We start from the raw sequence: 12,008 nt of genomic DNA on the forward strand, positions 1-12,008 counted from the left end.
CCTGAACGTTCAACACTTCTCAATCAGGAAGGCTTCCTCTCTTCCAAAACTCAGCCTTCTCCCTTTGCTGTCATTACTCAGCATTGGGGAAAATGAAGTGGGAGGGATATGGCTTAACGTCCTCCACAAGTTGCAAATTCACCAGTGTACACTTGACAATTTTGATTGAAACTTCCTTCTTTCGTGTCAGAAATGCCGGTAAATATGGCTGGAAACTCAGGGCAACGTTCTTTTGAACGGTAAATAAGCAGTCAATTTTAAGGCGGGTCAGCCCTATGAGTGTTTACCGAGATCTTGTAAAAACTCCTCTGGGGAGGACCACTCTTGGGTAGATGACAGCCTATCACCAAGTACACACATGGACTGAGTGGCCCAGAAGTGCCAATGCCCGCTGCAACGCTAACGCTTATGCAACTGTGAACACATTCTGCGTCCTTGCATGTCCAAAAATTCTTCTGTTTTTTCCTTCGGTATACATCACTCATCTTATTTTCTTAGGTGTCTCTCTCTCTCTGAAAACGCTCCATGGCAAGGAGCTCACACAAAGCCTTTTTTCTTCCACCTCAGACTCGCTCTCTGCCAGGCATTCCTGAGTCTATCCTAGCTATCGAAAATGTCAAGAATGAGGAGAAAGCAGAGGAGGGTACAATGAGTACTGTGGCAGGTAGAGTCTTGTCCTGCTGCTAGCATCCCACAGTCTCCCAAGGTGGTGGTTGCACACAACAGAGGAGATCTGACTTGATTCTTTTAATTAAATCTCTGCACTGGAACAACCTTAATAGCTCATTCTCCAACAGATGGAGGTATGCCAACTAATTTAACTCTTCAGAAACACAAGTGCAAATTTTGCGGTGGAGCTGAACCAAGATTTTTCATAATGGTTGGTCAGCACATAGGCTCTCCCAAAAGTAACAAGAACTCAGTTAACATCTCGCTAATGACTTCCAGCATATTACCCTAGCGCTATCCCTTCCATTGTAAGATGATATCACAAAATCAGGTTATGTGAAGTAAACCCTCTCCAAAGACAAAGCCTCAACACAAAAAAGGTATATTCTAGACAGTTTTGTCAGCGCCAAGAAACTCCCCTTTCCACAACAGCAGTCTAAAGAGAAGTAAAAGGGGGCTGAATAAAAAGGTTACCAGTGCAGTGTTTCGTGCCCAGACAGACAAACAGAAGAAGTTTTATGTGTGTGCCAATTGCAACTTAACACTGCAAACAAGCTCTGTGTGTTGGAACATCCTGCCGCCATAAGTGTTGAGGGGAAGAGACCCAGAATATAGACCCTCCCACACAACCAATTGCCCCAGAAAGCCTTCAGCCATGCGATACATGGTCCGATTCATTTGCCGGTCTAAAGTGTTTGATTCAAACTCTGAACAGCTGCCAACATTGTCAAGCACCAGTAAAAGTTAAACAGCAGCAAGCTCACTGCTCAATGGCATGGGGGCTCAGGCTGCTACAGTTTCGGAGGCACGGTGAATGCTGAGATTTATTAGTCACGGCTGCATGGTTCCCCTCATAAGAGCCTGACAATTGACTTCGCAACCAAAAAAAACTCAGAAAAATAAAAGTGTTTAAGTAACTTTTTCATGGTGTTCAAATAAACAGAATGAACCACGGAATGTTTAAAATCCATCATTCATCTCCACTTTGTCCCAGCCAAAATTGTACAGTTCAACGGTGGGAACCAGTTGTAAAATCTGTGGGAATTTGTGTGTCCCCATAAAGCTCTTGCCAAACATGTTACGTGTCTGTAAGCTGTTTCACCTCTGACTTAATAAATTGGCCAAGCACCAAAGTGCAAGGGTCGGGAATCACTCTTTAACCACTCAGCTGCTGTCCTTCAGGTGTTTGTCAGGCACACCCACCTCAGGGATACACTAGGTTGGGGCTTCACCATGGAAACAAATCTCCTGAAATGACTCAGGTGTCCTTGTTTCTTGGAGTTCTGGTAAACTTTGAGTCTGTGGGCCCTGAGGCTGTGTCATTTCAGCAGCTATGAAATCAGCAGTGTATGAAATCCTTGCTGCTTCAAGTGATTCACTATAACTCTGAGGTTTCAATCCTCAGCCTGAATTCTATAGTTCATTTGTCAAAGGCAACACAGGAAATCTAGCAAAGGTTGTACAACACACATACACAGACCAGGTTCAACATCTTGCTTAAGTATATTAGGGCACAGCCTCCAGAGGAGCTGGACCAGTAATCCTGCAAAGAATAGACTGTCAATCTACCACCTGAGCCATGCCATCTCCTGTAAGACTGGCGATTTAATTCCAAACACGGCTGTTCTTTCTCTATTTTCTTTTGTTTTTTTAGACTCCAATAACATATGTTTAGTAACATTTACAACAATCTGGCTGCTTACCTTCCACACAGTGCTCCACATCCTCCAGGTTACGCAGTGTAATCCTCATCAGACTTGAGTTAAGCATAAGTTCATTTTTGTGTTCTGGCCACATGTATTTGGGGGCTGGGTTAAGGAAGAATATGCGGGTGTCACCAGTGGCTACTTGATTGTCACAGATCCCCGGGTTGCCAAAGCCGCCAATCATCACCTTGTTGCCACCATCCAGGAGAATTTCACGGTTGATGCTGGTCTTCCCTTTCAAGTAGCGCCACACTCTGACCTTTAGCCCAAAGACAAGAAACAGACAACGTACTTTTTAGTGGTCTTTATGGGGCGATTTGGGGGCCCCCTTCTTCCATTAGTGGCCTCCCCTGAGTATCCATGTGATTGCAATGACAGGTCGGTCTCCTTTCATCTTTACTGGCAATGTTCTCACACCTTGTAACTGACTGGAATACACCTCACACATAACTGCCGCAAAAAAAAAAAAAAAAAGCATGCCACACACTTAATGCAACCTTAGTGTTGTCAAGACTGCTCCACGCACAGCCAAATGAAATGCTGCCCTTGTTAGCTGACTCGTCTTATTTCAGCAGTTGCTAGTGGTTTGTGTTTCCAGAATTAGAGCTGTGTGCCTCAAATCTACTCCACTCATTCACGAGGAGACGGGAAGCAAGTGGGCGCTGAGGAAAAGAGCAGCCAGAGTGCTGACCAAACATGACCTGTTTATTTTGACAGATTATAGAGCGGTCTACCACAAGTCCATGATGGCACAAAAAGTTTCACAATGAATGGCCGTGGATGGACATAGAAAAGCTGCTTCCTGACATAAAATGGGTTCATTTGTGCAACAGCGGATGTTTTTTGTGTGTGCGCGCGCGATTGTGAGGTCTCAGATTCGGACACACAGAGTTCCTTTGACATAAACAGAAAAGAAAAATGTTAAGTATCATGTCCATCACAGCCAGCGAATAATAACGGTGCACTGCATGACTAAACATCTTTACGGCCAAGGGCACACATTGTGGCACTTGTCCATGTGCTCTCCCAGCAGGAGAAACACAGAATTCTCTTATGAGTGGCCTAAAAAAATCTTTGTATAAATTTCTTATTTCATGTCATGGACTTTATTTTTTAAAGTATATAATCTTAAAGAACATCCAGATATTATCTTCTCTAGTTTGGGATTCAAGTGATGATATTTGCACACTGAATAAGATATGATAAATTGCATGTTTTCAACATTAGCAGAAGTCAAGCTAGAGCTGCACCCAGGGGCCAGTGAGGGGCAAGCCTCCTGCTGCAACATGTTGGGGATGATTACATGGTCGGTTAGGCCTCCTTTGCTGCTGTGTAATTGGAAAGTGGAAATAAAAAAACTATTTTAAAGAGCAACGTTGATTCACTGTCTGAACAAGTTTGTTAAATGCCTACATTGACTAATAATATGACTTCCACTAAATAGTTATAGTGCAGGAAGCAGGTGTATTTGCACCAAAACACTCACCTTGCAAGAATATGTGTTATGCACAGGGTCCATGTTAATGATTTCGTCCACGGTGCCGGTCAGAACTATGTTGGCCTCCTCTTCCCGATCTTCCAAGTCTTTCTCCGGACAACTTGCGGCGCAGGGTGGCCACAGAGAGGCAAACAGCCCGGTCAGGAGTAGCGCTGTCCGGGCGGCCCGGCGTGTCCGTAGGGGACACATGACCACACCACGGGTGTAGCAAATTAACTTTCCTAAAACTGAATTCGACTCTCCGTCAGCAAAATCCAAAAGTCTTTCGAATTGTAATTCTTGCACCGAGCTGTTCAACAACTTCTTCACAAGCTGCCGGTGAGTCTTTCACTCCGCAGCCCTGCTCCTCTCATCTGCAACCCGGGTTAAAAATCCCTCTCTGCCGCCGCCGCCGCCGGCTGGATGAGCAGAAGGGAAGAGAGGAAGGAGGAGGAAGGGGCAGGGATCTCTCTCTTCAGGAATGCAGCAGCACTTCTGTCTCCCCCTCTTCTTCCCTCTCTCTCTCACACTCACACACACACACACACTGTGACGCTCTTGGATTTGCATGCGATCTGAATTGCTGATCCCACAAGTGCGGGTGGCGGTGGGGAGTCGGTGGAGGGCTGCGGGATGGGATGTCGCACGAGGTGGCTGTCCAAGGCCGCCCCCAGTCGGACAGACAGGGTCCCTGCCTCCGGTCCAGTTTAACTGCAACCATTAGGCCTCCGGTTTATCGCTAAAATGCACTTTGCTCCGTGGTTTGTATGTTTCAACATTCAGAAGGCGGTCCGGTGTACGGGCTATCTCAGACATTACCAGTTGTTGGCTTCTTACAGTTTCGAAGCGCTCCGTTACATTTTTCCCACCCAGTTCACGGCAAACGTATTTGCAGGTGTTTGCAGGGTAAACGCACGGTAAACGCAGGCCCCGTTCCATTTGGGTGGGACGGGGCCCTATTATCGTGCATTCATGCTCACCGGAATGACTTGTGAACCAATTAGAACGGAACCATAATTTATTAAATCGATTGCACCTGTGTTGAAGCTGATTGGACATGGTAAAATGGCTGCTGTTAAAAGAGGTTAAACTAATTAATGAAAGGTGTTTGGTTGCAAGTTAGCTTAACCTAGATTACATAAACTAGTCTACGTGCTAACTTGTAATGCCGGCTACTTGTTGCTCCTCATTTTTCAAAAACATTCCTTATATATTCCTCTCACTTTTCTTAGAAATCCACTAAAAAGAACATTTTGACAAATAATGATAACTCAGAATAATACATATTTTTATTTAGCAAAGTCACAGGAAGTTTGAGGCAGAATATAACATTTTAACGTGAAATGTGGTTCATCTCGCTTTGGATGGGCCCAGTTAATTTGTAGCCTTCATATATTTATTTATTTTTGATCGCTTTTAGATTACATTGGTTTAAAATGACAACGCAAGAGTAAAATGGGGATGAAGATAAAAGAGGGTGGCATAAAGTTCAGGGGTAATGGCTGCATGCCAATGTCTTTAGCAGAAATTTAAAAGGGGTCAAAATAGACTTTCATGGAAAGCACAACATTCCCTGTCAGTTGTCTGGTATATGCTATGGAGTTACATGCTCTTGTCTGTTTATGTGGGCATTGTTAAAAAATACATTATAATTTAGAATTTGTATCGTGAAAATTTAAGATTTCTTGTGTGTTTGTTTGTTTGTTTTACAGTTTCCACTCCTCCATGCCCTTGGGATACTTGGACCTCTACAATGAATTCCCCATGTTACATAAGATTCCTCACTTCAATAAAGTTCAGGAGAGCTCTTTGGCTCTTGGGTGGGAATTTGGGAGCTAGAAACATTCATTCATTGATTTTTGCTTCTATTTAAAATTCTATTCTCAGTGAAGCTTTACTTTTGTGGAAACTGGACCACAACCAGTGTGATGTCATAAATAATGCTCAGATTGAAGATAAATGTGAAAAGAGAGTATAAATCTTACTGCATGCATTATTCAGCTCGGTGAAGATCAAATAGTCAACTAGCGTAACAAGAAAAACATTTTTTTTGCACACGTCTGAAGGAGCGATGATGCGCCCAGATACAAAAATGGGAATCAGTACAATAACTGGATGGAGCGAAAAGCCATTTTTAATCCTTTAAAACGTTATTAAATGTGGATCTCTGATTTGAAGTCCTGAATCTCCTGCTGGAACCTGTTTGACTGCTGTAAACACCCAGTAAATCCGGGATTTGAAATCCATGTGAAACTAAAGTCTACAGCTGCTTAGGCGGCTGCTAAAGTCACGCTATATATCATTAAAGATTCCCCTTATATCGTAAAACATCCTACATTTAAATCTGTAAAACGCTACCATATGGCTGTCTTGTTTGGGCTCTCAGAACAGACAGTACGTCAATTTATACTCCCCAAAAGCTGTAATTTTAACTACCCTTCTATTCCTGGGAAAATGACAGACTTGGTTATGTAGAGTTGCTTGAGAGGATATTTAGAGAAATTTACTCAAGTAGACCACAGCTCTGACAGCTGAGTGAGCAAAAAGACAACTGCCTTGACTGAAATACTGGTTTCATGGTCAAATAAAGAGAGGATAAAAATTGTCTTATTCTAGGAGAAACCTCTTACCGTATTATTCATCTAGCCATTTCAGTGTTTGTCAAACATGAACAATCTATCAAATAGAAAAATAACATCCTCTGGAACCTCACAGAGATTATTGACACAGAGCTGCTCCGTTTAAAGAGAAAGGCTTCTTGAGTTTGTGGTCATTTTCTTTGGCTACCATATCTACTTGAGCTTCGTTTAATCGCAGCAATGACAAGTTTAAACAAGAAGGTACACCGACATTCAAAAACATTTCCAATGCATAATATTATATCTTGTATAGTATTATTATTATTAAAGCCTAGCGATATATTTTTGTCTGAATTACTTATTAATCTTTTAATCTTCTTATAAATTGGACTTATCTGTTAAAATTGAATGCCGTTTCCTTCTCAAAACAGCATTTCCAATGTACTGACTATATTTTTTTTACATTAATGAAGTTGAACAAATAAACATTTTAAAAATGTCAACAACAAAAAAATCGAACATTTACTTAATGTGTATTATGAAATGGTAAAGAAAGAAAAATTACATTATGGAGCAAAACGTGCCATTTTGCTTTGATGGTTCTAAAAGAGGCTAAATTTGCCTAAATGCTAGCAAATGATATACAATATGTATTGAATAGGATTGCCTGGATCATGAAAACTTTATTTTCCTTCAGTGACCTTGTGTCTAAACATTTTTCAAAAAAGATCAGAATCAGATATTTTGAGGTGCATTCTGAATGATCCTGAATGAACAGCCTCTGTTCTGTGCACAGTAAGCATGAGTAGTTCAACGCAAATGTCCTGGAGAGTAAACAAGTTTTAACACATATTTGATGAAGAGAAAAGATTTTTGGCACTATCGGGAATCAAAGTCGAGGCAAGGACTTGTAATTACAGCTGGATATTAAAAGGGGGCTGGGTAGAGGAGACATCAACGTACATTCCCCCAGAAGGGATTTATTGGCTGACATGAAGAAGACAGCCTGAAAAAAAAAAACAGGATATGTATCCCTGTTATAAGTGTGGAGGAATTAAGATTAGACATGTTTTCCCATATCTTTTTTTCTTTCCAGCCCAAAACAAATGGAGCAAAGCAAGAAGAAAAAAAAAGGTCGATCAAATACTGGAGCCCATTGTCATGGAATTATGATAAACTACACTTAAACAAGAATTGATGGCTCACACAGAGGAGGCAGTCGCTCCTGGAAATAGTGTGTCACCATCAGAAAGAAAGAGGTGTAACCTGAGATGCAACACTAGCAGCCAAATTGTATGCAAAGCCCAGAGGCTGCGTTTCATCGAGGGGCATTTCTGCTCCCCGGCTGTATCACTGCAAGACGGCCAGTCAAAGAATCACTGTGCAGCCACAGTCTAATACCTGAGCTGGTGTTGGTGTCATGTAAGCGATATCTCACAATGCACGTCACATAAATAATGCACCAGTCCTACTAAAGTTAGTCAGTGTCTTGGAATTTAATCGTGTCTTCTGTTTCAGTCGTCCCTTGTGCTTGTTTCCTCTACTCAGCCCATCGCTCCTATAGATAATGTCATGCAGGCACACTTGCCCAACTTGCACTTGACATAAAGTCACCCCCTCACATGCACCGAGACATTCCAGCGTTATCAAAGAAAGCTGCTGTAACTCTGTTGTTTTTCCAGAGGACAGGCCCCTGCGCCCTTTATCAGGTATCAGCATGAGAACAGAGGAACAAGCCTCGCCTGCCTGCCTGGCATACATCTGCCTCCGACCACAGACGGGGTGTCCAGTTTCCAGTCTGCCTTCTCCCTCCTCCCTCCCTGTACCGCAAACGTGGCTGGAGGAACAACATAAATGTATGTCTGCCATGTAAACATAAGTCATTATGGATGCCTTTGTGACTGATGTACATTATTGGGAGGAACACAAGGATCTCTGATGCAAGTGTTTACATTATATCAATGTTATTTTGCGGCCCATCCAAGTTGTTTCCTCACCACATTACAGTAAACATTACAGTACTTGAAGTGCTTAAACTCTTAGGTGCCATAGCAACATTGCTTTTGAGATATTTCCGTGTTGGAAGGTTGGTGTGCTTCCTTTATAAAATGGCCGGCTGCTCCGTAAACAACATGTTAGACTGACTTGTAGCTGCTCGGCAGATAACTCCAGCAATGATGTCTTTCGTGTCAGGATTTCAATTTCCTTCAAGTTAACTAGCACTTTCCAACTTAGAGATACTGTTGAAAATGTGATACAAAACATTTAAATCTAACATTATAAAAAAAAAAAAGAACAATCAGGTGAAATGTTGGTGTAAATAAAGGAGACACCTCTCTTTTATACTACTTCTAATTCACCCCCCCCCCCACCACCACCACCACCACTAGATAGGCCACTTGGTTTTCTACAATCCAACACCTTCTCCCCCCAGAGCAGCAATCAGTGCTTTTGTTTGGCTCCAGTGATTAAACAGGTTACTTAATCTGGTTTCACAACTCAGATTAAACCATAGATTTGTGGTTCACAAACTCTCTCAACTCCCATCGCCCCTGAAACCCCCTGCTGTGTACCCCTCTACCTCGACAAATGGTGCTAGCACCACCGGTGGCTAGGTTAGCATGGCCTTCATTCATGTTGGTTCTGTCAGACGTGGCACTGAGACCGCCAAAGCAGATGGTTTCTAAAGTCAGTACGGCAACCAATAACAGTTACTGTTGCTGCCATAAATGTGGGGCCGGGTCATCTCAACAATTCCTGTTGAGGCCCTGGGTGAAATAGCCACCCTAAAGAAGTGTCTTGAAGGGCTCTACACCTGAATACTGCGTGCAGTACTACATAACAACCAGAATGAGATACATTTCGAACTTGCAACTGTATGGGGAACTACCAAAGTTGAGTGTGAAAATAAGCAATTCCGATTTTGTTCTCAATCCCTCCAGGGAGATGTACACAGGTTCTTTGCACTAGTGGTCAGTAGGGTATTGTCATATGAAAACAGAAATTTAGCACTGTACTCTTTGTACTCTTTGTACTTGGGATTTGGAAAAGACACAGAAAGGTACAGTTTTCAAATCTGAATATCACGTCAGTAACACGGAATACCAAAACGATAGCTTGGGCAGGATCCACCATGCCTGGGTTTGCCCACCTGATCACAGAGCAACTATGGCAGCACCCACAGTAAAAAAGTCAAGCAGAATTAGTTTTTCATGAATGATTTTCTTTTGTCAAAATGTCGATCAGTGGATTTGTGATTGACACGTCTTTGTAAGCTCCTCTGCTTCTCTTTTTAACTTGTGTCGGTGTGCGTGTAAAGAGCCATCCTCTTACCAAAACACTTGATAAACAAGCCCCAGGTTGCTATCAGTGATTCAGGGTATTTCCAAGGAGATGCTCTGGAATGTATTTTGATCGGTGGTTGGAACTATCAACCTCTGACGTGCAATACAGCGCACCATGAAAACTGAGACGTGGATCTAGGATGATGGCAGATTAGAGTAACTGCCAGTCATGCATGACACATTTTACAAAGATTTCATAAGCAGACAGAAATTATTTACCGTCCCCATGACGTGATGTTTTGCAGACCGTGTTTAAACATCGAGCATCAGGGTTTTTTTCCTCCAATGAGTAGTTTCAAATGAGTGTTCAAACCCTGTCAGCTGTCATATGCTGGGTTTGTGCGTGTTAAAGGGATTTGCAGTGTACAAGGAAGGACAGGGAGCTCAATTTGACCAAGAATAATTTCAGTCTTGTTTTGAAATGAAGCGTCTCGCCAAAAAAGAACTCGGAAAAATTGATCTTATTTCAGTAAAGTTGCCCTCAGGAAAGATATCTGCATGCATTCATTTGTTTGAGAGAGGAGAATTTACATTGTTGAGCTCCCTATGTAAAAATTGCTTTTTCAACTGTTTCTCCTCATTCGCAATCTTTGGTGCTACTGGACTGGAAGGTTTATTCAAACCACGAAAATGTTTGGTTTGTCGTTCATTGCAACTGTATAATTCTGCTCCTTGAGTGGATAATAGGTATTGATGCAGCCAGTGTAGGCTATTTCTTTTCACCCACCTGAAATCTAAGGTACTGGAAATGCATTTCCAAGTGATACCTAAATGAAAGTTTTGTCTCAGCTAACAAACAAGCTTGATGGAAAGTTTAACTCAAGAAATTTGGTGTTTTACACTGCTACATTACATTTCTGTATTTTGCAGCAGCTCTCTCCTATTGCAAAAAATAGCGGTAGAAGCTTTAAAGCAAACAGACTGTATTTAGCTGTCTGACATTTTGCCAGATGGCCCTCTGCTTTGCTGCGTCAAGTCTAAACAGGAGAAATGGTTTCACACCTGGTTTTATCCCTGTGTATTTAACTGGAATGTCAGATAGTTCAATACCCTGTGGAGCCTCTCCCATTTCTTTTCTCTCGCTTCAGCTCAGAGCATCTGATGGCTTGGGGCTTTGAGCTGTTGGCGTCAACTGTAGAAATAAACATGTACAGTAAGTACCCGCCATCTGGGTGCTTTGTGGTGGATTCATAAGCAACCCACTCACACCCAAATACGCATCATGGTCCTTGAGGTTTCCCATCATCATTAGTGTGTATCATATCAGAGTGGCTTGCCATAGATAAGGTTCAATCGTGACAAGATAAAGGAGTGTCAGTGAAGAAGACCATTTAGAGGACAGGAGACCATACAGATGATTGCTTCAGCAACTTTGGAGCTTAAGGTGAACTTAGGGATACTGCTCCCCCAGACTATTGATTACCACAGGTATGTAGGCCAATCTGGAGATTAGCATTGCCACTGATTCCCTCAGCAGAAACTTAATCGGGCATCGACACTGAATTTCAAATTAATGCTGAAAATAAACTCTATGGCAAGCAAACATTTATGAGACCTACACGATTTGTTATTATGATTTTGAAGACAAACGATTTCAACGTCACCATATGTTTGCACTTCCTCTTTGGTCGGGGCGGGGGGGGGGGGGGGGGGGGCTGGAGCTTATCCCAACTGACATTGGGTGAGAGGTGGGGTACATTCTGGATGGGTAATTTATAGACTTGATAGCATAAATTAGGAGGGTATTTTTGATCATGATCATGAAATTTTGATTGGCAGTGTATCAGGGATGTGCTCTAGCTCTGGTGCAAAGAGGAGTTAGCTGCGTACATTTACACATTGTACTGAGCAGTTGTTGGTTAATGAGTTTGGGATTCAAGGGCAGGAAAATTTGCACAAATAGGAATCAAGCAGATGGCACGGTGGTGCCACAGAGTTGAGTTCATATACCTGCTAATAAAAAGGACAAAGGGGAACGATGGAGGAGGCGGAGGTGGTGCTGTGGTCAGCACTGTCGCCTCACAGCAAGAAGACACTGGGTTAAATTAAAAAAAAAAAAGAGAGAGAGAGAGAGATCAGCTGATGGGAAACTGATTACAGCAGCTCAGCGATATTTTCCCATGTTTAAGGTCTCTGGTAATACTACCTATGGAGTTCTACAAAAAAAAAAAAAAGAATAATTGTGTAAACCCGATTTCAGTAAGAGTCACCCAGATCTGCTATGCCATCAATA

The 12,008-nt window shown here is 42.4% G+C and overlaps 1 protein-coding gene across 3 annotated transcripts in view; it reads right to left on the reverse strand.

Moving 5' to 3' along the window:
* Window positions 1–4,821, reverse strand: part of agrn (agrin) — a 250,892-nt gene extending 246,071 nt beyond the window's left edge. For all 3 annotated transcript variants that reach the window (XM_086214149.1, XM_086214151.1, XM_086214148.1), the window contains exons 1-2: window positions 3,862–4,821; window positions 2,373–2,634 (exon numbers count right to left, since the gene is read on the reverse strand). In XM_086214149.1, the coding sequence (XP_086070275.1) occupies window positions 2,373–2,634; window positions 3,862–4,062 (463 nt within the window). In that variant the 5' untranslated portion in view covers window positions 4,063–4,821. The remainder of the gene's footprint in view (window positions 1–2,372; window positions 2,635–3,861) is intronic.
* Window positions 4,822–12,008: the final 7,187 nt, after the last annotated feature.

Source organism: Aulostomus chinensis, chromosome 9 (genome assembly GCF_037954235.1).
Source record: "Aulostomus chinensis isolate RoL2024-O1b breed Wild chromosome 9, RoL_Achi_v1.0, whole genome shotgun sequence".
NCBI lineage: Eukaryota > Metazoa > Chordata > Actinopteri > Syngnathiformes > Aulostomidae > Aulostomus > Aulostomus chinensis.